The following is a 27,826-nucleotide window of genomic DNA, read 5'->3' as shown; positions in this document are numbered from 1 at the left end:
AGAAGCTTTAGTTCCTGAGGTCCGGACAGAGGAGGGATGCCGAATGTAAGGCAGCGACGAGCCGAAGTAAAGACACACCCCACACAGCACAAACTGCATAGTGGATTTTGGACGCATTAGCTATCTTAGCTATTTGCAAACGGCACAAGCATATATATAAAGCACACGTCAGAGTCAGGGAGACCGACTTGTTCTTGTTCAACGGTATGAACATTGGCCTGCATATTTTACATGTCTTGCCCAAATACAATGTCATGTACAAAGTACGAGATAATAATGGAGGTATGAATTGCTCTCCAACAGTTGCACGTGTGTCCGGGACTGACCGTGGTTCCGTGCTAATGAATGGTGCCACGATTCCAGCCGGTGGTAGCGGGAGCCGCACGATCAGTGAGGCAATGAATGATTGGTAACCTTCTATCAGCGGCCCGCGACCGATCTATGAAAGTCGAAGCATGTGGAGGCATGTACCCAGTTCCACTCACACTCGGCCACCAAACACAGCATGCACGTACATTGCTGAAGACAGCAGTTGTGTTTGTGGCGCCTTGTCACCTGTGAGAGACCATTCGGGGAATCATTGCGGGCGGCGGTGCAATGGTGAAATGTCGCCCCAGAAACGTAGGTATGAGCTGAATATGATGAAAAAACAATACACTGCGAGTGATGACTTACTGATAGCACATCTCACTTATTGACTATATTGACTTATTGAGTCGTCGGCGTAAAACCCGCTTCGGCCCACTATCACCCGGCCCCCGTCTACAAACCCGCTTCTTTACCATCCGGAGTCCCAGTACAAGGAGGAGGCCAAGCCGTTCGCCTACGACTACGCTGTTCACGACCACTTCACCAGCACCAACTTCGCCAAGAAGGAGGGAAGAGTGATGGCTTACAGACACCCCAGGGATATGTTTTTACTCAGTTGGCTCTGCCCAACGGCCGTGTCCAGCACGTCAAGTACGTCGCCGACAACTACGGCGGCTACAACGCTGAGGTCACCTAAGAGGGAGAAGAAGGCCCAAGTATCCCGAGTACCACCCCACCCCTGCCTACAAGGCTGCTGCCCCTGGCTTACCAAGCCTGCAAACAATCCTACTTATAGCCATCCCGCTCCGGCGTACACGTCCCTGCACCGTACTCGTTAAATACTGAGTTTGCCTTGCTATTTAAACGCATGAATGTTGGGTTATGATGCTCTTTGACTTGTCTTATTTCAATGAAATGGGCTGCTGAGACCGTGTGGTTTAACATATCAGCCACCTTTTCCATGGCTGAACATTCATAATGTAATCATGGGGTCTGGGTAACCTTTATTTATGAATGTTTAGAAGTAGCCTTATGCTCGTTGTTATGGACGCCCATGCTCCCGCTTGCCAATTCACCTTGCATACCAATACCCGGTGCGAGTCATCAAAACCCTTTCGGCATAGCCGTCTGTGTTTCGGGTAGCCCTTAGCTGTTACCAGTATGCTTTTGGGTGCCAGGAGGTGAGCATGTGCATTCCCTGGAATGTTCTTATAGTTCGGCAATGTCCGTGGTGACTTAATCATCGTGGTAAGTAATGTTCTGTACTAGCACTCGGCGTGGGTCATCGAACCCTCCCGCCTTTGGACGCCTGTTTCCTGCAGCCCCTTAGTGCCAGAAGAACAGTGTATCGGGTGTTAGGATGTGAGATCACGGATGACTGGCCATTTTTGACATGGTTTAGTGACAATTGCTTGCACGGATCCGGAGGAATGCCTAAGTTATCGTGCATTAGTTGCGAAAAATATGTACATGCAAATGAATTGAAGTAAACAGACATCGAACATCACCCATCATTCATGCATGCGTGCATTCATTGTGGCGGCCATTTTCAGACAATCACACTCAGGCTGAAATCCAAGGGGGCATGAACACTATACCCGTTTTTTCAAAGTCCTCTAGAAAGCCAGGGTCACCCAGACGGCAAAATAAGAAGACCCATTCTAACAAAAATCGGTGACGAAACCCCAAAGTACGGGCCTTATTGACCAATTACGCAAATGTAATAAGTGTTTTCATGCGTGATGCGTGCTAGCTTAAAACCGTCAATATATATGAGCGATGTCTGATGCGTGATGGCTGAGGCCTAATCGCTTGAAATCGTTTGCATGTATGAGTGATGCGTGATGCGTGATTCTTGCTTATTTGAATTCGTTTGCGAGTACAGGTACTTTTCGCGCATTTTAATCGAAAGTTGGATATACACTGCGTCGCGAAAATGATGGCAATGCTCCTTACCATGAATGCTGGTGAACTGTAAAAAATACGACTCGTTGTTTTTAAAAAAATCAAGTGGAATCGGCCTGCAATTTTGAATTCTCTGCTTATATTTATTACTATAAATGCATGTAGCTAGAACATCAATGCGTCTCTATCTCCTCTGTTCTGGTTACTGTACGTAGAATAATGCTATTGGTACAGTCCTATCTAGGTGCAAAATGTTCCTCGCAAATGTACTAACAACTTACGCAATCGATCTCTACCAGACAAAGTCGTTTAGCCAGGACATTCTGACATCTTAAAGGGAGCGTTCCATCTTTATCTCTGGTCTTAGCTGAATAGCTATGTTAAAGATTATTCGGTGCAGTTCACGACCCTGAGCTTCTTGACACCTAAAGCCCTCTGGTTTCTGAGCTATACGCCCGCGAAGATACGCAGACGCATTCGTGCAGACTTTTAAGGTCATTCAGGCATGCATGACGTTTTAAAAGGGTCATTCAAATCCTGCCGCTCCACAGGCGAGGCGGTGTTGAAGGCGAAGAATAATATCGTACAGCCGTTGAGACCTCACGTCCGTGAGCGCAGTTTCCAACTATAATGGACGTTAATTCGCTCTCAAACAATTTTAAGCAAGCTGCCCCGGGTAGGACAGTAGTACATGCCTTATTCCTCGACGAAAAATCAGGAGAATGGAGATATAGATGGGTTCATATTCGATAAAGGCATATTGCTGAAAGATCAAACCATCGATGTCTTTATTCCCTGTTTTTCTCCAGGGGAATAAGGCTATTCCTGCAGTCTCATCTATGCGAATAATATTCCTCGAAAATGCACTGATCAACTTACAACTCGTAAAAACTTCAATCGACAAAGCACGCTTTGTGCTTCTTAATTTCGGAGGTTGGACTTGGTTCTTTACCGGCTAACTTAATAGGACGAGCCCATGAGGGCAACTAGGAAAGCAAAAAATTATTGCCCGTGCTGCCATCTGTTCGCGAGCTTGAAGTACTGCAAGCAACTGCAAATTTCGGCAGCTTGTTTGGCGGTACTACAACGTTGTGCAAACGTTCCATGACGCAATTAAACACTGCCGTATTAAGGAGCATGCTTACTAAATAGATAAATTGTGCTGCCTAGAGGGTTCTCTCCACTTTCCAAAGCAGATCAATAGTTATCAGTGAGATAATTTCATTTTATGCTCGGTTCGTCGCGGACGCGTCAGTTCCTTGTTCCGCTGCAGACCATGATGACGGTACTCCGAGATCACGGCCGTCCAAACACCCTCTCCCGGCGCCAACCTGCCTGCAGGCGGCAATGCGTAATCGGACAGGTTTTGCCGTACAGCTGTGAGCTCTCATTGGGCTGGTGTGTGAACAGAACCATAGCGGCGCCAAAACGGCCGAGTGCAGCGAGCCGCTCCAGCGTGACCGAACGAGAGGTCACGTGGACCGCTTCTCCCTTTCGCGAGACAGGGGACGGAGAGCGGGCGCGCGCCACGCGTGGCCGCCGACGCCGACGCGGCGCGGTCCGTGCCCGCCGCCGGCCGCCGACGAGGCTCGGAGCGGCTCGGTCCGGCCGCACCAGGTGGGAGACGCTGTTGAGAGGCGATCCGACGAGCGCTTTGCCGTCCGCCGTTCAGATAGGGTGAGTGCCGACGCCCGGTATTACAGCCGGGTCTGACTCATCCTCACGTTGTGCCGCCTTACAGACATGGCCACGGCCAAAACCTGAATGGTGCAATACAACAGACGCAACTGCGCTGCCACATCGGACGGGGTGGCATAAAGCCGACTCAAGAGTGCGGCTCCAACGGACGTGTCAGGGGCCCCGAGCCAGGGGACGCACCCACGAAACAAAAAGCGAGGTTGAAAGAAACGTACCTTTATGTCTCGGAGCGTTGCATGCGTCGGTGATTAAGGAAGCGCACTGCATCATAACTACTTCAATACCAGAGCCTGTATTCAACAATTCCAGCTATAGTGAGGACCAAATTCCCGAACGCAGTGCCGACTTCGAGGTTCCAACAGCATTTAGGTCCTCTTCTGAAAGGCGCATCCATCACCGCATCCGCATGCCGGGCCAAGAAGCACCTTCCCCAAGATGTCGTCTCATCCCCCCACCCCCAGCCGATATGTATCTAACCGTCAGAAGAAGTCTTCCAGCCTCTTCTCCACCAACCCACGCGAATTTCACCTTGGACTCAATTTCACATGTTCCCACTCGCCGTCACGCGCCGTGACAAACACGCGCTCTCGCCGGCGTCAGAAAACGGCCGTCCCGGTGACCGCTGCCCGTAGCGGCCGGCCGGCCCACGGCTCCGGCGGGTGGCCGCAGGGGCGGGCCCAGGTAAGCCCATTACTAGATCGCATATTGGTAAGCGTACTAGTAACGCACCATTGCCACAATGTTGTGACGGGTCTTGCTCGTTAGCTTCCCACCGCCTGTGAGTTGGTTTCATCGTATCTGATGCCTGCTTCAATATTTCCAAGTGTGGAGGCAATGCTAAATGGTCGATAATTCAGCATAACTTTAGACTCATGACCATTAAAATTTGTTTTTAATCTGTCGTTATTTGAATTTCATTATTTCAAAACCACATTGTTGCTTCGTGAGTTAGAAAAAAAACATGCAAGAACGAGATATCCGTTATGATCGTTCACATCGCCCCAAGCGGATTGGTGAGCTTGATAAAGTTGAAAAGTAGATGGAGTAATTGTGATTGGTCGTCACCGAGAAATATCATTAAGAGAATCTGATGCTGCGCCAAAGAAAATGGGTCTCCACGGCATTCTACTATTGCTTAAATTTGTTGCACTCAATAGTAATGTTTGCCCTAAAGTGGATAATCGCACGGCTGTGAGCAGGGACGAGGGCGATGCAAATATGCGTGATTTTGGGTGAGTATATACTGTGTCCAGCTCGCAGACAAGCCAATATCTTCTCCCATGATGGCTAAAGTGTCATGTCACAATTGATGTCATGAAGCAGCGTTCTAGCCGTTGTTTGTCCATCGTCGTAGCCAAAAATGTTTTATCGTTGTCCGAGTTGAACACTAATAAATTTAGAATCAACGGAAATTTATGTGATGCGAAAGGGCCAAAGCTTCTTGAGCCAATGGACCCTCCCTGCTTAATCCCCATAATGCCTCTATAACCTGGAGAACACAGAAAATCGATTACGGATTTGAATGGCTAATGTCATGTCTTTTGAGTATAATATATGATTTATGTAAGTAATGTGTGCATGTCCTATGAGAGTAAGATATGATACGGATTGATGATGTGGACAAGCCAGTGAGGAGCAACATCTGGGCAGTTAAACGACTTTACATCTGCCTTGTAACGTGGACAGATCGCAATTGTGCTCGGAGAATAAACGTGTTGCTGACTGTCTTGAAACGCAAGAAGAAGAGCAAACAGCCCTGCCTAGTAAACGGAGCTGCCATTTGATAACCGACAGTTTTTTAAGCAACCCTCGTGTTAAATTATCGAACATTCGGGGTGATCATTAAACTGAGAACAATCGGTCTACACAGCACAGCTTTTTTAATAATGACAATTAAATTATTCAAGGTTCGTTAAATATAACCTGTTGTGACGCACTGCTTCAGATTTTTAGGAACGTGGCTGAGTATAATTAATAGTGTTACCGTAGTGTTTCGGATGGCAGCTAGAGGCTGAAGAGCGTGTTCATTGCTCCCCTGCATGTGCCACGTGCCGTATTTAATGGTAAGAAGAGCCAAAAATTTGTGTAAACGTACTTAAGTATGGCGGTCGGCTCCGTACAGTGATCCAGAGATGCGGCGGACGAAATTCAGTGTTTTGAAGCGTTTGGAATGAGCATGCTCCACGCACGTTGGCAATGAATCTTAGGGCAAGTGGGACACCGATAAGCTTAAAAATAAAATTAAAGAGCATAACTGATCCAACAATAACTGAAAATTGCACAAAATGCAGCATGCTCCCGAAAATGTAAATGACATTTGCCACAGCCGGATGAGATAAATTCGCATGCTGGAAACGCAATGATACTTTTGTCAGAGCCGCATAACTCGAGCAGATCATTTTATTAAATGCAGCTGGTCAGGAAGCGACAAGTGTCGTAACCTACACTGTAAGAAAATAACATGAGGAACCGTTCTCACCCTGTGACTAGTACGTCGCTGGCTTGAAAGCCGGGGCGGGAGCTCTGCTTTAGCTATGCTCCCGGGCGGGAGCTATGGGAGCTATGGGAGCTATGCTCCGGGGCGGGAGCTCCGAGACCCATTTTCTTTCTTGCTCTGCTTTCGCTTTTATAGGTCGCTCGCTCACGACAGGTAGACGGTCACGGTCAGGTTCCCAGTGAACGAGTGGCGCCCAGTGCCGCAGGCTGTCCTGACGAAATCGTATGGAATGGCCTGGCACACCCCGCCCCAGAGAAGTTTAGCTTAATGTGACCCTTAAGCCGGGGTCATGATTATATAGGATGTTGGATGCACACAAGTGGGTGCCAGGCTCAGGGTGTATTCAGGAACTTTTGCTGGGAAGCAAATCGGGTGACCGAAAGGGGGGAGGGGGGTTAGATGTGAAGGTCTTGTCCACTATTAATTCATGTAACATATATTGGGAACGGTTTGAAATGTCGTGTTGCAATGCTAGATATACATCTACGGCTGTTTCTCACTGGTGCACAATCGTACCCGCTCGGCTCATCTTTGTCATTCGGCAAATAAGGCTATTCAGCTGCCCAAAATTATTCGGCCACTTCAACATTGTTTTCTCTGGGGAGGCGAAATTCCACGAGCGGAAAGGCATTTTGCTGCAGCTACATTTTAATAAAATGATCTGCTTGAGTTATGCGGCTCTGACAAACGCATTCTCGCGTTTCCAGCATGCGAATTTATCTGATCCGGCTGTGGCAAACGTCATTTGCATTTTCGGGAGTATGCCACATGTTGTGCACTTTTCAGTCATTGTTGGATCAGATTATACTCTTTGTTCTATTTTAAAGCTAATCGGTAACGCACTTGTCCTAAGATTCAGTGCCAACGTGCGTGGAGCATGTGTTCCAAACGCTTCAAAACACTGAATTTCGTCCGACGCATCTCTGGGTCGCTGTACGGTGCCGACCGCCACAATTAAGCACGTTTTGCATACATTTTGGCTCTTATCATTAAATACGGCTCCATGGCTTATGCAGGGGAGCAATGAACACGCTCTCCAGCCTCTGGCTACCATCCAAAACACGTTATTGCGGATTATACAGGGAGTATTGCGTACGTCTCCAAGTTCAGCGTTTGGAATGGACGCCAACGTTATGCTCCTAGCTATCCGACGAAAGGAATACATTTTGCGATGTGTAACAAAAGTGCCGCAGGCTCGCGAACAAACAAACAACAAACAAAACTCAGTCTATTGTAGCACTATAAGTTATATCCGAGCACCTTCCTAAAGATCTCAAACTGTTCGTCACAAACAGATTATATTTAACAAACGTTGAATAATCCGATTGGCATTCATTCAAAGAATTGTGTTGTGTACACCGATGGTTCCAGGTTGAATGACCACCCTGAATGTTCATTTATTTATTACGGAGGTTGCTTTAAAAATTGTCGGTTATCAAATGGTACCTCCGTTTACTTGGTAGAGCCGCTTGCTCTTCTCCTTGCGTTTCAAACATCGTCAGCAACACATTCATTCCCCGAGCACAATTGCGATCTGTCCGGGTTACATGGCAGATGTAAAATCGCTTAACTACCCAGACGTTACTCCCCAACTTTCGTGTCCACCTCACCAATCTGCATCATATATTACTCTCACAGGACATTCATATATTACCTACATATACCATATCTTACCACTCACAAGACATGACATTGGCCATTAAATCTTGTATTATATTTTCTGTGTATTCCAGGTTATATAAACATCATGGGGATAACGGGCAAGTTCATTGACTCAAGAAGCTTTGATCCTTTAACATCACATAAATCCCCGTTCGTTCTAAATGTATTCGTCTTCAACTCTGACAATGATAAGACATGTTTCACTACGACAATGGACAAACGACACTAGAACGCTGCTCCCTGACATAAATTTCTGCATGACACTTTAGCCATCAATGTATCGTAAGGCCTTTTGGCGAAGAAGGCGTTGGCTTGTCTGCGAGCTAGACACAGTATATACTCACCCAAAATCCACACATATTTGCATCGCCCCGTCCCTGCTCGTAGCCGCGCAATATCCACATTAGGGCAAACACTGGTATGAGTGCAACAAACTTAAGCAATAGCGAAATGCCGTGAATACCTATTCCTTTCGCACAACATCAAATCCTCTTTAAAATCTTTCTTAGTGGCGACCATTCACAATTGCTCGATCTACTTTTCAATTTTTCTCGAGCTTGCCAATGATATTCACGTGATATAAGCGATCGTAGCGGATACCTCGCTCCTGCATGTTTTTACTAACTCACGAAGGAACAGTGTGCATTTGAATAATGAAATAAAAAATCACGACTGACATGCAAAACAAAACTTTAATGATCATACCTGAGTACGAAGTTACGCTGAGTTATCGACCTTTAAAATGAATGCTCCAGACTTGAAACCATGAAAGCATGCATCAGATACGATGAAACAAACTCACAGGCAGTGGGAAGTTAACAAGGAAGGCCTCTCCCATATTGCAATATAGCGCGTTACTAACGGGCTCACCTGGGCTCGCCTCTGCAGCCACCGCCGGAGCGTGGGCCAGCCGGCCGCTACGGTCAACGGGTCACCGGGACGGCCGTGTTCTGACGCCGGCGAGAGCGTGCGTTTGTCACGGCGCGTGACACTGAGTGGGGACATGCGAAATTGAGTCCAGGGTGAGATTCGCGAGGAGTGGTGGAGAAGAGCTGGAAGACTTCTTCTGACGGTCGGATACATATCGGATGGGGGTGGGGGATGAGACGACATCTGTGGGGAAGGCGCTTCTCGGCCCCGGCATGCGGATTGCAGTGATGGGCGCGCTTTCAGAAGAGGACATAAATCTGGCTGGAACCTGAAGTCGGTGCTGCTGTCGGGAATTTGGTCCGTACTAGAGCTTGGAATTGTTGAATACAGGCTCTGGTATTGAAGCAGTCTCTGGTTTGATGGCGGTGCGTTTGGTGGTGCGTCCCCTGGCGCGGGGCCTGACACGCTCTGTGGAAACCGCTCTTCCCGAGTCGGTTTTTATGCCACCCCGTCCAATGTGGCGACGCAGTTGCGTCTGTTGTGTCGTACCATTCATGTTCTCGCGTGGCCCATGTCTGTAAGGCAGCACAGCGTAAGGGTCAGACCCGGCTGTGAGACCAGGGCCCCGTTCTTCTGACCAAATGGAAGCCCGTTCCTTACTTCGAGTAAGCCCAGTCGATGGATGACGTAACTACCGACTTACCTATGACGTCACGGCCCAAGTCCATTCCCTACTTGGGCGAGAGGCGAAGCGCGGCAGCTCGTGGTTATTTACATAGCAACTCATACCAACGCCCGCGACGCATTTGCGGATGGGGTAGCGTGGACGTGGAGGGTTTCCTCGAGGCCCCTAGATTTGCCATTTATAAGTCACGCTATTGCCATAGAGTGGTTTACTACTGTTCGTTGACAAATGCATTAGTCAGACTTATTTGCTTTCCCTTAATGATAGTTCGTCGGGGGTTGCAGGCCACGGCATACTTGGTCGAGACGCAGTAGGTACACTAATGTGTCAGCCGTCATTGCCTGCTTAGTGATTCGATCGCAAATGCACACTTATAGGCATTGTTACTTAACTCCTTTGCCCAGGTGCTACTGCATTTTTATCAGCGAAAGTATTCCTGTAGGGTAAATTGATTCGTTTCATAGGTCTGATTGATTATCTCGAATTACCAGACTGCACAGACATGGTTTGGTAGAGGTTAACTAAACAAACTTGCAGTTGTGTTACCTTTAAGCATGATTGTTATGCTGCATGAAAGCTATGTAACTGACATCGTTGCCCTTATTTTGTATGTCACTTATTCAATGACCTATACCTTCACTGCATGCCTGACAGATTACGATCAACATGGGGATGGTGGAGTTTTGAAACCCCTATGCTGGACGGTGTGCCATAGTGACACTACCTAAAATTTATGTTAAGCACTGGTATGATTAGGCACTGGTATGGTTTTCAGAATAGCTTATTAATAAGTAAGAAGGATGTGAGGTTAATTTCACTGATTAATTGCTGGTGGTATTGAAGCATGTGGAAATACAGGACAGGAGTATAAATTGTAATACTTGAACATTTTTATTGATGATAAAGGTCATATGAATAACTTTAAGCAATGTGCTCTGTACAGATCAAGCTTTCACCTGTCCTTATCTTAATTGCATTGAATCTTCTTGATTCGATGATTATGTATACATACTTCGTCAAAGGAACGCTCACTGTGGCCATGGCTTTGTCTGCTGTGTTTGACAAGGTGAGTGAGTCTTAAAAAAATTGATGCATGTCATAGATATCATCATCTTGTATTTAAGTATTGTTTGAATGAAGTTTTACCCTCATGATGTAACCTAAATGGTCAGTTATGAAAGGCAGGGAACACTTAATTCTTAAAATGCAATGTGCCAAATGTTAACACCTGTGGGTGAGATATGACATGCACTGGGCAATCAAACAATGGAATAGCCACACTGTATGTTGCCCAAAGTAATCCCAGTAACTGGGTGTGCACAAATTGTTGTCTTTCTAGATGTGGAGTCTCCACGCTTTTCAGTATATGTTCCTTCCAAAGATACCCCCTGCTGCTCCGTAACTGCCTGTTTCCCAAAGTGTGTTTGTGCTGATTTGAATGTAATGAATTGGCTGTTCTTTCCGATCTGCTCCTAGCTTTCTCTATCTTCACATTACAACATTTAACTGTAGCAAGCTGCATGCAACATCTTTGCCATGAGGTGGTCAGTGATGTGCTGTCGCCTTGTGATGCCCATCCACAGCACTCGCATGTTCTGTATGCTAGAAAGCAACAGTGCACCGATGTCGGTCCGTTCCACGGGATCTGCCTCGTGGGGCTCTGCAGGCACATGTCATCCGCTGCCCCATGCTCGTGGTGCACAACGCAATGGCTGATGCATGGTGCAATGATCAATGTAATAATAACCTCAGCTACATTGCCCATGTTTTTCACTTCTTAATGTTTTAGCTACTACAGCTTGCTTTTCAGCATGCTGAAAGCACCTTCATTTTGACGTGTTTTTTGTATGGTCTGTTGAAGTGGCGCTGAGTGGGGCTGAGGTGATCGTTGTTTCAGGAGGGGGTGATGATCTTCAGGGCAAGGGAAAGCTCCTGTCCTCGATGAGGTGTGTGTTAGATGGGACAAGCTGCCGCTGATGCTCGCTGGGGCGCAGCAGAGGGGGCCTTCTCCGAAAAAACACGAGAATCGTGGGCGGGTCCCGGAACCCTGCAAGTACATCAGTGAGCGCGCCGCGGTGATCCCAAGCAGCCAGTAGATGTACTGTTTGGCGATGTTTGTGGGCGTTATGAGCAGCTACTATCTCCTTGCTGGGTGCATCCATGAAGAGAAAGGACCCGTCGACGGCTGCAACCACACCCGGGTAGCCGGCGCACGCTGCAAAGCCTGCGATAGTTTCATGTAGCCGCGCTCCTATTGGCCACGCGATGGCGTCACCGCGCACTGCAGCAGCATTCTTGCGAAATGTTGCCAGATACTAGTGTGACCCAGATTTTGAAGTTCCAAACTTGTCGCCAACGAAGTGTTGGGCTCCTGGCTCAGTACGATATTGCAGCGCAGGCATCACATCTTCCAACGGACACTTCTTTTTGTCTCTGCGCTGGCCATGATTGTATAATAAGGAGCCAGTTTTGCCTAGAGATTTTGAGGACAAAACTTGCACAAAATTCGAAACTGCAATTTGAAATCTTCGTCATCATGTCCTGGAACCACGTCATGTACATAATTTTCTGTTCTGTTTACGCGACCTTGGCGCTTTGGCAGGGCCAGAACCGATACGGTACGGTACGGTACCGATACGGATACGATACGATCGACGAGTGCGCCACTAATAGTCACTTTCTGGGTCCTGTAACATAAACAGTTTGTCTGGACAGCATGATTGTGGGAAAGTGTATCTATGCCTAGAATGCTTTGGAATGTAAACATAATGCATAACCTGCCGCCACAAGTTTCCATGGATGTTGTTCGCCTGTGTGTCTATATGTAGAACTCTCCTTCAAGCGACTTGAAACAACATGAGATTTCTCCCCGCACACGTGCTCCGAGCAAAGTTGTATCCCTGCCTGCAACCACACGCGCAAAACCTCTTCCAGGCGTAACAAAATATATCGACGACCTGAATATACATGAAAGATGATTTTAGCTGGCGTAAGGCGTTAAGTTACCAGTGCCTGGTGGTCCGTGAGACGATCGATTGCATGTGGTTACCCGTGTGCAACGCTAGAAATAATGTAACGCCTTTGTGAGTCGAGGGCGATGATCTGCCTTTCTCTGCCTCTGATATTCTCGTTAATGTAAGTCGTTATGGTATAGGCAGATGTTGTGAGAGATACACCTGAAGTATTGGTATATTTGTAAATTGAAGTAATTTGACTGCCCCGACTCGTCAACATGATCTCTGCTGCGCGTGAAATGTGTGTTGGGAAACAGCTGATTTTACTCGCCGCCATGTTGAGGAGTTACTTGAAGCGTTCTCCATGACGTAGATGACGTAGCTGTGGGACGTCATAGGCTGTTACCTGAAGGGGCGGAGCATCTGGCAGCATTTTCCCATCAAAAACGGGGCCCAGGCGTCGGCACGCACCCTCTCTGCACGGCGGACGGAAGAGGATCGCCTCTCGACGGCGTCTTTCGTCTGGACCCGGCCGGACCGAGCCGATCCGAGCCTCGTCGGCGCCGGTGGCGGTGACCGGCGGCGGGCACGGACTGCGCCGCGTCGGCGTCGGCGGCCACGCGGGCGGCGCGCGCCCGCTGCCCGTCCCCTGTCTCGCGGAAGGGAGAAGCGGCATGTGACCTCTCGGTCGGTCACGCTGGAGCGGCTCGCTGCACTCGGCCGTTTCGGCGCCGCTATGGTTCTGTTCACACCACCAGCCAATGAGAGCTCACAGCTGCACGGCAAAAACTATCCGATTACTGATGGCCGCTTGCAGGGAGGTCGGCGCCGGGAGAGGATGCTATAGCCGCCGTGGTCTTGGAGTGCCGTCATCATGGTCTGCATCGGAACAAGGAAGAGACGCGTCTGCGACGAGCAGAGCATGAAATGAAATAATGTCACTTACGACTATTGATCTGCTTTTAAGTGGAAAGGATCCTCCAGGCAGCACAATCTTTCCATTTAGTAAACATGCTCATCAATACGGCATTGTTTGATTGCGTCATTGGACGTTTCTATGACGTTGAGGTACCGCCAAACTAGCCGTCGAAGTTTGCACACCCTGGTAGCCCTTCAACCTCGTGAAGAGATGGCAGCACGGGCAATATTTTTTCGCCGAACCAGATATCGCCATGGGCCTGTCTTCTGAAGTTATCCGATTGCGAGTCTTCATTTTGTTATAGGTATCCAGTGAATAAATCATGTCCAACCTCTTAAATTAAGAAGCACAAAACGTGCTTTGTGACTGAAGCTTGCGCAACTTGTGAGTTGTTCAGTACATTTTCGAGGAATATTATTCACGTAGATAAGACAGCAGTAATAGCCTTATTCCTCGGAGAAAAACCGGAAGAACAAACCTATCGATGGGTTGATATTTCATCAACACACCTTTATCAAAATATCAACCCACTCTATCTCCATTCTCCTTGATTTCTCCAAGGACTAAGTTTTCACTACAATCTTACCTTGTGCAGCTGGCTTAAAATTGTTTTGAGAGCGAATTGACGTCCACTTTATTTGGAAGACCGCGCTCACGGACGTCAGATCTGAACGGCTGTACGAAAATATTCTTCTTTGCCTTGAACACCGCCTGGCCTAGTGGAGCGGCAGGATTTGAATGACCCTTTTGTGACGTCATGCAGGCCTGAATGGCCTTGAAATAGTCTGCACGAAAAAGTCTGCATATCTTCGCGGGCGTATAGCTCCGAAACCAGAGGGCTTTAGGTGTTAAGATGGTCAGGCCGGTGAACTTGAAAGGAATAGTCTTCAAACAGCTTATTACAGCTAAGACCAGAAATAAAGGTGGAACACCCGCCTTAATAAAATCAGAATGTGCTGGCTAAACGACTTGTTCTGCCAGGACATTGATTGCGTAAGTTGCTACGTGCATTTGCGAGGAGCATTTTACACGTAGATAAGACAGTACCATCAGCCTTATTATACGTAGAGCAACCAGGAGAAGGTGATACAGATGCATTGACATTTCAGATACATGCGTTTATTGACACAAATATGAGTATTTAATTCAAAATTACATGCCGATTTCACTTGATTTTGTTCTTTTTTAAACAGCGAGTCATATTTTTTACAATTCACCAACCTTCAGGATAAGGAGCATTGCCAACCATTATCACGATGCAGTGTATATCCAGCTTCGGATTAAAATGCGCGAAAAAAAATCCGTACACACGCAAACGAATTCAAAGCAAACAGGCATCACGCATCACGCATGACTGATGCATGCGAACGAATTCAAGTGAATAGGTTACAAGCATCACGCATCAGACCGCTCACACACACTAGGGACTTAAAGCTAGCACGTATCACGCTTGAAGGCACTGATTACATTCGCATAATTGGTCATAGAAGCCCTGTATGTTAGGACTTCGTCACTGATTTTCTGTAAGAATCTATCTACTTATTTTGCTGTCTGGATAGCCCTGTGCTTCCTAGAGGACTTTGATATTTAAAAAGAGGTATATTGTCCATACCCCTTGGGTTTCAGCCTGAGTGTGATTGTCTGAAAATGGTCGCCGAAATGCAATGCATGCATGAATGAATGATGCGTGATGTGTGGTGATTGTTTACTTCAGTTCATCTGCATGTACACACATTTTTTGGCGTATTTTGTCTTTAGTTGGATAGACGCCACATGGTATTTATGGCTGTCAGTTGCAGCCTATTCAATCCTCAGAATGTTGGTGATTTGTGTTCTCGCTGTTTTGTTGCTAGCGTCTTAAAAATAGCATATCTATCCTTCTCTCCTGGATATTCTACCATGAATGAGGGTAACAGTACAGTCTTACAGAAACATTGGTTGCAATGACAGATTCGATACTCTAAGCTGCCAATTATAGGCACGAGTGACGCTGCTGAGCAAAAGCAACGACAAACAATAAAAAACAAAGAAAACAAAAGCGCACCCTTGAAAACTAATGCACGAGAATCTAGACCTTGGTGCGGACTCGAGCAAGCAATGTTATTAAAAGATGTCAAAAATGACCAGTCACCAGTTATCTCAAATTTTAACACCCGCTACACTGTTTCTGCACTAAGGGCTGCAGGAAACAGGCGTCAAGGCGGGAGGGCTTGATGACTCGCACCAAGTGTTGTACAGAACATTATCTTACCACGATGGTCAATCACCACGGGTTTTGCCCAACTATAAGAACATTCCAGGAATGCACATGCTCACCTCCTGGCACCCAAAAGCATACGGTACAGCGAATGGCTACCCGAAATAGAGATGACTACGCCGAAAGGGGTTTGATGACTTGCACCAAGTATCGGCTGCAGATGAATTTCCAAGCGCGGATGGGTGTCCATAACAACGAATATAGGGCAACTTCTAAACGTGCCATAAACAAAGGTTTACCCAGAGCCCATGAAGACATTTGGATGTTCAGCCTCGGAAGAAGTGGCTGATATGTTAAAACCACACAGTCTGAGCAGCTCATTTTATTGAAATAAAACAGGGCAAAGGGCATCATAACACAACATTCATGAGTTTCAACAGAAGGTCGTTCTCAGTATTTGACTAGTACGCCGCAGCCTTGTATGCCGGGGAGGGAGAGCTGTAAGCAGACTTGTGAGCAGGCTTGTAGGCCGGGGCAGCAGCCTTGTAAGCAGGGGCGGGATGGTACTCGGGTACTGGGCCTCTCCCTCGTAGGTGACCTCAGCGTTGTAGCCTTCGTAGTTGTCGGCGACGTACTTGACGTGCTGGACACGGCCGTCGGGCAGAGCCACTGAGTAATATCCCTGGGTGTTGTGGCCATCGCTCTCCTCCTTCTTGGCGAAGTTGGTGCCGGTGTAGTGGTCATTGACGGCATAGTCATAAGCGAACGGCTGGGCCACCGCCTTGTACTGGGGCTCCGGGTGGTAAGAGGCCGACTTGTAGGATGGGGCGGGGGTGGTAGGGGGCCGGAGCGGTCTTGTATCCCGGTGTCGCCGGTGCCGGGGCGGCAGCAGCAACAGCCAGCACGGCGGCAATGACGAAAGCCTGGAATGCCACAAGGGAATGTGCTGTTATAAAAACAAGAAGCCATGCATTCTGGCATCTTTAGCTATTTTGCGATGCATCTCGTTAGCACGTTTCTAATGCAACACTGTTCATCAACGCTCCCACCACGATGCACTTCTCGGAAAGATCTGTAACATCTGACATCTAAGCACACCAGTATAATTGTGAATGAAATACCTGCATGTTGTGTTTTGGTGGGCGAATGCGCAGTGGAACTGGTACATGCATCCACAGTGCCTCGGCTTTTATAGATCGGCCGCGGGCCGCTGATGGAAGGTCACAAACATTACCTCACTAATCGTGCGGCTCCCGCTACCACCGGCTGGTCTGGTGACACGGTAGGTTAGCACGGAACCACGGCCACTGCCGGATACACGTACAACTGCTAGAGAGCAATTCAGGCGTCCATTATGTTTCGTGTTCACTTACACATAATGCCAGATGTTGGAATGTCATGAGAAACGCATCGGTAAAGGTCCATATAGATGGTAAACAACATATTATTTGAAAAAAACATGGTCGTATCTTTTGACAACTCTAACGTTCTATCTATACGTAGTCACAAACAAACACACACACACACACACACACACACAAAATACACACACACACACACACACACACACACACACACACACACACACACACACACACACACACACCACACACACACACACACACCACACACACACACACACACACACACACACACACACACACACACACGCACGTACGCACGCACGCACACACGCACGCACGCGCAGACGCACACAAGCACAGGCCTTTATATATATATATATATATATATATATATATATATATATATATATATATATATATATATAGCTTGCGACCTGCCTGTGACCCGCCTACCCTGCCAACAGCGAGCAATAAAGCGAATACAGCAGGCCGGCTTTGACCTGGGTCTGACCGTCAGATCTGACCCTAGATCAGTGAACTTTGTCCATTCCATCATTGGGTTACCTGAAAAACTATCTCAGAGATGCATGGCTTTCGTCTAACACTTCGCTGTTTCATCAGATTGAACGGTTCCCTAGATATTGTCTTCACTGAATCCATGACCTGACTTTGACCTGAAACGTCAGCGACCTCACAAGGTACATTTAAATTTGTGATGCAAAACAACCCACTATTCAGCTTTCTAGAGCTAATGAAGCTGAAAGCGAGCCGACCTGGGCGCGTGTTGACACGCGCTCGGGTAGGGGGGCCAACTCGGCCCCTCGAAAGTTTTTTCAGCATGGTCTCCGAACGGCGCGGCGTAGCCACGCCAAATTTGGATAGCTGTGGCCAATTGAATAGCGCATCGTTTGACATAAAAATTTAGATGTACCTTGCAGGGTCACTGACCTATGGCAGGTCAAAGGCAGGCCATGGTTTCAGCGAAGGCAATTTCCAGGGAATCGTTCAATCTGATACAACAACGGAGTGTTTGACGAAGCATACATCTCTGAGATGCTTTCTTAGGCACCACAAATACTGAATGAGCAAATGGCGTTGACCTAAGGTCATGTATGAGCGTAAGACCAATGTCAAAACCAACCTGATTTATTACTTTAGGGCTTGCTGTACGGGATAGTTTCTGATGAAATTGAATTCTAATTTCTGTGCTCATTCCGAATTTATTGACAGCAGGAATGGCATTGTACATCCTCCATTGACTTCTTTGAGGTCAGAATAGGTCACTGACCTAAAATGACCCCGGTCGACTTTTGTTTTAGGAGCATACTGCCTAGCGTAATCTTTGTCGCTCATTCAAATGCAAAACTCAGATTGCCACGTATTTCATCAACCTTGTTAAATTATAGAAAACCGACTGACTGGTCATATACGTCCACCACTAAGTTTTATTCAGGATGAGTACGAAGCACCCCCGTTGTTTCTGTCGCCCTTTTGCGAATACGACTTGGTATGAGTATTCACTTTTCGTGCCATTTTCCCCCGACGGACCTAGAGCAAGTTAAGCGAAGATGAAGCGAGAATCTTTGGACGGTTTAACCACGTTTATACCACCACTCTTTCCGGTGTAAATATATTAAATGGGCGCCTACATTCATTCCTTCTTGGTTCCCATCTTTTCCACTAAAGGCGTTTCCGTCTAACGCCATTTTAAAGCGCTTCCAAACCAACTTCCGTGGCCCACTGCACAAACTCTAAGAAGTAGGTCATGACATCAGTTGGCTGATACCAATTCTCAGGAATAAGGTTTGTGACGTCACATGTTAAAGCATGCCATAGCCTGGACTAATCTAGGAAACGGTCGAAATTTTCTTACAACTTTTTCGTGATGCCGTGCCTATTGCGTTAAAACTTTTTGGTTATCCTTCATTATGCTCTGCCTTTGATAAGGAACCAGGCCTAACCTACGTGCCAAAAACTTAGAAAGGATGGAAAGCATGAGCTTTGAGGCTTTTAGATTTTGGCTCTGGCTTTGAGGTAAAGTTATTGGGTGTAATTCAGATTCGGGCGTACGTCATATCCGTATTTTGCGAATTAGCGCCTAGTTATGTATGTGCCAACATAACTCAGCAATTTAAATGACATATGCCGATATGCGTGGCATCTCTACCTTTCAGTGAGACACGATTCGTATTTGTAGAAGCGAGTTGACGGCTTAATTATCTTAAACAGCATTTCGAAACAAGAAACATGCATGCGCCCATCAGCCTGGCCGTCCAGTTTCCGTTTTCGCCTGTGCCTTTCTAAGGAGTGCCGTGGGGAGGGGAGGAGGGCATTCTAATGACATAACCGATCTCAAACAGTCAGGCTCATGTCTCCAAAAATACCTATACTCACATATTCCGGTTTCTCCTCGGGCATAACCTACTTCATAATTATTTTCGGATACAAAAGACTAAAAGGGTATGGAATTGGATGCCATGTGGTGGGGACAAGGCGGGGTTCAGACGAGGCCAAAGCTGCTGCCATCTGGAGATGGAAAAAATGTAAACATCACTTCAATAAAAGATTCCAAATCGTTGGCATGATCGCCATGGGTTCAGAGCATGGCCAAAAAGCATCTATACGAGCCTTCGGCATCATAAGTTATACATTCTAGGCCATTTGTCTTCCGACTCATTTGCAGATACTGAATGGCGTGCCTATATGCAACATCATGGGTCACATCATGGTCTACTTCTAGGAGATGGGCGTGTACCAGGAATTCCGTGCGAATTCGTCAGGGCAGCCGGTGACACCGTTGGACGCGTCCGTTCACTGGAATCTGACCGTGACCGTCTATCAGTGGTTAGCGGCCCGACCTATAAAAGCGAAAGCACGAAGGGAGCAGGCACTACTTACCACTGTACACCCGGCCTTACAGAACACAACATGCAGGTATGTACTAGAATGATGCCATTTATATGGTGCTCTGCTGGCTACTAGAGAGTTTATTTTAAGCCATGTTCACTCTAGGCGTAGCGATGTGATATGCATCGAACAGACAGCGAAGTTTTAGTACATATCGTAGAAATACAGTACAGTATATACAGGGACGATAAAATGTATATCGTGTAAACTAGCTTTGCGGAATTGGCTGCCTCATCCGTCAAAGATGCTCTCACTGCATTGCAGAGCCTCGCCATCGCCGCCGTGCTGGCTGTTGCCGCCGCCGCCCCGGCACCGGAGACGCCGGGCTACAAGCCCGCTCCGGCCCCCTACCACCCAGCCCCCGTCCTACAAGTCGGCCTTCTTACCATCCGGAGCCCCAGTACAAGGAGGTGGCCCAGCCGTTCGCTTACGACTATGCTGTCAATGACCACTACACCGGCACCAACTTCGCCAAGAATGAGGAGAGCGATGGCCACAACACCCAGGGATATTACTCGGTGGCTCTGCCCGACGGCCGTGTCCAGCACGTCAAGTACGTCGCCGACAACTACGGAGGCTACAACGCTGAGGTCACCTACGACGGGCGAGGCCCAGTACCCCGAGTACCATCCCGCCCTTGCCTACGAGGCTGCTGCCCCGGCCTACAAGCCTGTTCACAAGTCTGCTTACAGCTCTCCCTCCCCGGCATACAAGGCTGCGGTGTACTAGTCAAATACTGAGAACGACCTCCTGTTGAAACTCATGAATGTTGTGTTATGACGCTCTTCGCCTTGTTTTATTTCAATAAAATGAGCTGCTCAGACTGTGTGGTTTTAACATGTCAGCCACTTCTTCCGGGGCTGAACATCCGAATGTCTTCATGGGCTCTGGGTAAACCTTTGTTTATGGACGTTCAGAAGAAGCCCTATATTCGTTGTTATGAACACCCATACCCGCTTGCAAATTCATCTGCATGCCGATACTTGGTGCAAGTCATCAAACCCCTTTCGGCGTGGCCATCTCTGTTTCGGGTAGCCATTCGCTGTACCGTATGCTTTTCTCGGCGCCAGGAGGTGAGCATGTGCATTCCTGGAATGCTCTTATAGCCGGGCAATGTCCGTGGTGATTCATCATCGTGGTAAGAAGTGTTCTGTACTAACACTCGGTGCGGGCCATCGAACACTCCGGCCTTGACGCCTGTTTCCTGCAGCGCATAGTGCAGAACAGGGTAGCGGCTGTTAAAATTTGAGATCACTGGTGACTGGTCATTTTGACATCTTTTAGTGACATTGCTTGCACGAGTCCGCAACGAGGTCTAGATTCTCGTGCATTAGTTTTCAAGGGTGCGCTTTGGTTTTCTTTGTTTTTTATTGTTTGTCGATGCTTTTGCTCAGCAACGTCACTCGTGATTATAATTGGCAGCTTAGAGTATCGAATCTGTCATTGCAACCAATGTTTCGCAAGACTGTACTGTTACCCTTATTCGTGGTAGAATAGCTAGGAGAAGGAGAGATATGCTATTTTTTAGACGCTAGCAATAAAACAGCGGGACACACCTCACCAACATTCTGAGGATTGAATAGGCTGCAACTGACAGCCGTAAATACCATGTGGGGTCTATCCAACTAAAGACAGAAATACGCAAAAAAATGTGTGTACATGGAAATGAACTGAAGTAAACAATCACCACACATAACGCATTATTCATTCATGCATGCATTCATTTCGGCGACCATTTTCAGACAATCACACTCAGGCTGAAACCCAAGGGTATGGATAATACACCTCTTTTAAATATCAAAGTCCTATAGGAAGCACAGGGCTATCCAGACAGCAAATAGGTAGATAGATTCTTACAAAAAATCAGTGACGAAATCCTAACATACAGGGCTTCTATGACCAATTATGCGAATGTCATCAGTGCCTTCAAGCGTGATACGTGCTAGCTTTAAGTCCCTAGTGTGTGTGAGCGGTCTGATGCGTGATGCTTGTAACCGATTCACTTGAATTCGTTCGCATGCATCAGTCATGCGTGACGGGTGATGCCTGTTTGTTTGAATTCGTTTGCGTGTACGGATTATTTTCGCGCATTTTAATCCGAAGCTGGATATACACGACATCGTGATAATGGTTGACAATGCTCCTTATCCTGAAGGTTAGTGAATTGTCAAAAATATGACTCGCTGTTTAAAAAAAGGAAAAAAATAAGTGAAATCGGCATGCAATTTTAAATTAAATACTCATATTTGTGTCAATAAACGCATGTATCTGAAATGTCAATGCATCTCTATCACCTTTCTTCTGGTTGCTCTACGTATAACAAGGCTGATGGTATGGTCTTATCTACGTGTAAAATGCTCCTCGCAAATGCACGTAACAACTTACGCAATCAAGGTCTGGCAGAACAAGTCGTTTAGTCAGCACATTCTGATTTATTAAAGCGGGTGTTCCACCTTTATTTCTGGGCTTAGCTGTAATAGCTGTTTGAAGATTATTCCGTTCAGTTCACCGGCCTGACCATCTTAACACCTAAAGCCCTCTGGTTTCGGAGCTATACGCCCGCGAAGATATACAGACTTTTGCTTGCAGACTATTTCAAGGCCATTCAGGCATGCATGACGTCACAGAAGGGTCATTCAAATCCTACCGTTCCGCAGGCCAGGCGGTGTTCAAGGCAACGAAGAATATTTTCGTACAGCCGTTCAGATCTGGTTTCCGTGAGCGCGGTTTCCAAACATAGTGGGACATCAACTCGGTGGCTTTGCCCGACGGCCGTGTCCAGCACGTGAAGTACGTCACCGACAACTACGGCGGCTACACCGCTGAGGTCACCTACGAGGGAGAGGCCCAGTTCCCCGAGTACCACCCGGCTCCTGCCTACAAGGCTTCCGCCCCAGCCTACAGGCTGCCGCTCCGGCCTACAAGGCTCCTGTCCCTGCCTACAAGGCTGCCGCCCCTGCCTACAAAGCTCTTGCTCCTGCCTACAGGGCTGTCGCTCCTGCCTACAAAGCTGCCGCTCCTGCCTATAGAGCTGTCGCTCCTGCCTACAAGGCTGCTCCCCCAGCCTACAAGCCCGTTTACGAGCCTGCTTACAGCTCTCCCACCCCGGCATACAAGGCTTCGGCAGTACTAGTCAACCACTGAGAATGACTTCCTATTTAAGTGTATGACTGTTGCGTTGTGTGATTTTTGACCAGCCGTATTTCAATACAAGGGACTACGATCTGGAATAACAAACTATGGACTATCGACCACGTGGTATGGACTGAAGCGATCATGCGTTTTCCAGTGGGTAATTTTATTGATGCGACTATGTTAAGTAACTGGCCTGCATGGCATATTGATGCGGTCCCAGTGGGTGTTCTAAGTTAGGATGTGGATGCGTGGGTGAGAGGGCCATTTTAGTCAGATCACCGGAAGAGGAACGATGCTAAATATTCAGAAACTTGGAAGAGGGGCTTTGTTCCCCGCTCCTCCTGGTTTCCGGTTACCTGGATCGCATGGTGCGATGAGTCATCTTTTCATCAGCTATAAAAAACCGTCATGATGGTTACGCTGACAAGCGATTCGTACCCACTTTTAACTTCTTTCTTACCCAAGCAAGTTGTGTTTGGTAGAGACTGTGCCCAAATTCCCTGGAAAACGCGTATCGAGTTCTTGATTTTCTCCATTTTTCTACCACGCGATAACCTGATTGGATTGCAGAACAATTCGTTTGCCTCGTTTCTGTAATAACTCCACGACCGTTCCAAGCAGAAAGGTGTGAGACTGACACAACGTTCCCAGCACTCAGCCTCACCGCAGTTGTCTGGGTTGTACGGGCCGCCACTGCGTACGTCACACACGTCGCGGGGACGCGCAGCCAATGAGTTCCACAAAACTTATGGCGCCAAGCCGACCCCAGTCTGAGTTGACAGAAAAGGCGTGCGGAAAATACACCGGACTAAAATGGAATGGGAAAGGGATTTTCGAACACCAGTCGTCACCATTTAGGCATCCGATCGCGGAAAGAAACCCACGCCTCACACGTATCACGTGACCAGGCAGAGTTGTAACGGAGCGTGATGACGTCACTGCTGGCGCTGAGATGATGTGCAAATGTGTTGAAGAAGCGCTGCTGTACGACTCCAACATCGAGCAGGCCTTCTCAAGGATTATGGTCTCATGGTCTCTAACATACGGATAAGAGACGCAAGGTTCTCTAGTGTATCAGCCCGCAGCCCAGCTAGTGATCCAGCCCGAAAAGCCCACTATATTACATTGCTCATCCATATAAATGCATTTCAATATTTGATAGCAATCTATCCGCCACTCAATCTAACACAGCTATGCAAAATGTGGCACCCATTTGCCGCGCCGCTCGAAAACCATTCTGGAATACATTTGAGGGTCAAAGTGACTCCGACCCAAGCGCGTGTTGAGCTATTGTACATGCATGCTATCATTTCGGACTTATCTTAGACCTATACATCCACACGCGCTCGGGTGGTGGTCAAGTTGACCCACAACTCGAAGTTTTTTTTCTGCAGTGGAGAGTAAGATGTAAAAAACTTATGATGTCATGGATGCCCGGGCAACCCTGACACAGTCTCACCCAAAATACTGAGCACATCGTCGCAGGCGTATAGGTCAGAAACTAGAGTGGATAAGGGTGTAATGGGGCAGGATGCGGGCTGTACTAATCATCTTCAAACTGGCTTTTTTAGTTCAAAATCGCATAAAACGCGAAGAATTCCCCTTTTTCTTCCCTCGTTTTTAAGACATGCCAAGGTGAATCATTTAAGCTTACTAATCACGATGCATGAAGGGGGAATGAGGAAAGATACTGACTGCCCAGCTATAGTGTATGATTGTCGTATATTGGTGTGCGTATGCACCGCATAGTGGTGGTCGACCACTTCAGCTAATGTTAAAAATTTCAGAGAAATTTGAAACGTTGACACTCGACCTCTATGGACGTTGACTGGCAGCAACGTTCCCAAATGTTGCGGGGTTCGAATGTCTCTGCGTCAATCGGTTCTGAAAACGGTCGTCACTTCAAAACGCATTTCATCCTTACGATATTATCATAATCATGAAAATGTTGTCATCAGCTTTTGGGAACATGAACGCAGGTTGACACAGCTGTGTCACCGGAACGCGCACAATGGAAGCGTCATGACAAGTTAGGTAAAACTACCGTGTTTGACCGGTTTATTTTATTTTGATGAAACAGATCAGGTTACAAAAAGTATCCTAACACGGAACTCAACCGCTTAAAGTAGTAGTTTGTTCTGAGCGTTTAACTAGTTTGCCGTAAGCTTGAATCTCAGAGATTGATAACCTGCAATCAGGCTTGCATTCAGGCTTGTTAACTATGGCGTGGTTATGTTTGTGAAAGCAAAACTTTGCTCTAAGTAACAAGAATTGTGATCATTTTTAAGATCTGCTTAAAGGTATAGACATAACGTGGGTCTTATTAACTAAATAATCATAAACCGATATGATCATTCTTTATCATATGATCATTCAAATCATAAACTGATAAAAATAGCTGAAGTCAACTCATGAAGAATGATGTGTGACTTGCTCTGTCTCCCTCCCTTACCGTCAGTGGAACAGGTGTAGTAACGCGGACACAGTCAAATGCAGGAGATAAAAAACTCTCCACGCTCGCCACTCCCTCGCACCACCGTCGGCGTCGCGACCCGTTTAAGCATTAATTGCATTGCAATTGTTCGCCGCTTCAAGTTGTCACACACTTCATCAAACCTGTCATTAACTCATAGGCAATCGGCTCGCGAGTCACATACGTCTGCCACCAAATTTATTCGGTATGGGCACGAAACTGCCCGTCGTTCCTGCCGGCCTTTTGCAAATAAGACTTGTGTATGATTATTCACTTTTAGTGTCATTGCACACATAGATCACCACCTGGACAAGAAAAGTTCATCATGGTATTCGCCATCGAATTCTGCGCTATTGGCTCGCTAGTCATGTGCACATTCCTCTAACGGGTTGCTCACTATCTGCGCAAATAATTCTGGTTTCTGTTTGCTACCTTGGCATTATATTCAGACTCCAGCGGGCCAGCGCATTGAAGTCTTGGCACCAGTGACATCACGATAGTTTTTATGAGCCAATGCAAGGCTGCTGTTTTCGTTCCCCAACCGACCTTGAGTAAGCTAGGCGAAGATGAAACGGGAATCACTGGGCGGTTTTACCACGCTCATGCGACAATCTCTTCGGTGTAAATACATCAAGAATGTGCCTACATCCATTCCCACCTTGTTCGAGTCTTTTCCAGTAAAGGCGTTTCCATTAATGCCCTTTTAAAGCGCTTCTTAACCACATTTCGTGGCCTAATTCACGAACTATCAGAAGTAGACAAATTTTAAGCAAAATGGTTTGTGACGTCACATTTCGGGACATGGCGTAGCCTGTACTAATCTAGGAAACGGTCAGAATTCTCTTGCAACGTTCTCGTGATGATGTGCCTATCACGTTATAAAGCATTTTAGCTATACTTCATTATGATTTACTCATGATTACGAACATGGCTAACCTACCTGCAAAAAAGCTTGGACAGCATGGAAACCCAGAGCTTTGAGGCTTTTGGGCTTTTTTCCGTCTTTGCCTTTGTAATGAGTGTTGTGCGGAGGAGGGAAAGCATCCTAATGACATGAGCGCTCTTAAACATTCAGCCTCATACCTCCACACGACACCTATTCTCCCATACTCTGGTTTCTCCTCGGGACTTAACCCACTATATAATTGCTTTCGGACGAAATACGGCCGAACAGGTAGCGAATTGAATGCGATATAATGGGCCAAAGGCTTTGGAGGAGGCGAGAACTGCTGTCAGCTGGGGATGGGAGAGAAGTAGAAAGATCTCAAATGAATGATTCAAAATCGTTGGCATGATCGCTTTGGGTTCAGCGCAAGTAAAAAACAAGCTCGACACGAACCTGCTGCGTCATAAGCTGCATGTTCCAGGCCATTTGTCTTCCGACTCACCTGCAGAAATTAAATGGCATGTCCATGTGCAGCTTCATGGGTCACATGGTCTACTTCTAGGAGGTGGGCGTGTACCAGGAATTCCTTGCGAATTCGTCAGCGCGGCCGGTGACACCGTTGGAGACGTCCGTTCACTGCAATCTGACCGTGACCGTCTATCAGTGGTTAGCGGCAGACATATAAAAGCGAAAGCACCAAGGGAGCAGACACCACTTATACTGCACACCCAGCCACCAGAACACACCATGCAGGTATGTACTGGAATAATGTCATGGATATGGCGCGCTGTTGGCCACTGGAGTTTTTTCAAGCCATGTACACTCTGGGCTTACCAATGTGATATGCACTGCACAGATAGCGAGGTTGTAGTATATATCGTGCAAACGAGCTCTGTTGAATGGGCTGCATCATCCGTCAAACATCCTCTCACTGTATTGCAGGGCCTCGTCATTGCCGCCGTCCTGGCTGTCGCCGCCGCCGCCCCGGCACCGGAGACGCCGGGCTACCAGCCCGCTCCGGCCCCCTACCACCCGGTACCCTCGTACAAGCCGGCCTCTTACCACTCGGAGGCCCAGTACAAGGAGACGGCCAAGCCGTTCGCTTACGACTACGCCGTCAACGACCACTACACTGGTACCAACTTTGCCAGGAAGGAGGAGAGCGATGGCCACAACACCCAGGGATATTACTCGGTGGCTTTGCCCGACGGCCGTGTCCAGCACGTCAAGTACGTCGCTGACAACTACGGCGGCTACAACGCTGAGGTCACTTACGAGGGAGAGGCCCAGTACCCCGAGTACCACCCCGCTCCTGCCTACAAGGCTGCCGCTCCGTCCTACCAGGCCGCCGCCCCTGCCTACAAG

At 47.5% G+C, this 27,826-nt stretch overlaps 1 protein-coding gene across 1 annotated transcript in view; it reads left to right on the top strand.

The window, feature by feature from the left end:
* The first annotated feature begins 276 nt into the window (after nucleotides 1-276).
* LOC119090280 (cuticle protein 7-like) overlaps nucleotides 277-27,826 on the top strand; it is a 63,581-nt gene continuing 36,031 nt past the window's right edge. Inside the window, exons 1-2 of the mRNA XM_037213064.1 lie at nucleotides 277-282; nucleotides 792-884. Coding sequence (XP_037068959.1) covers nucleotides 277-282; nucleotides 792-884 — 99 coding nt within the window. The remainder of the gene's footprint in view (nucleotides 283-791; nucleotides 885-27,826) is intronic.

The sequence above is a fragment of the Pollicipes pollicipes genome, unplaced genomic scaffold, assembly GCF_011947565.3.
Source record: "Pollicipes pollicipes isolate AB1234 unplaced genomic scaffold, Ppol_2.1 Scaffold_3087;HRSCAF=3621_pilon_pilon_pilon, whole genome shotgun sequence".
Lineage (NCBI taxonomy): Eukaryota > Metazoa > Arthropoda > Thecostraca > Pollicipedomorpha > Pollicipedidae > Pollicipes > Pollicipes pollicipes.
The sequence above is the reverse complement of the archived record's forward strand: the minus strand, read 5'-3'. Positions and strand labels throughout refer to the sequence as shown.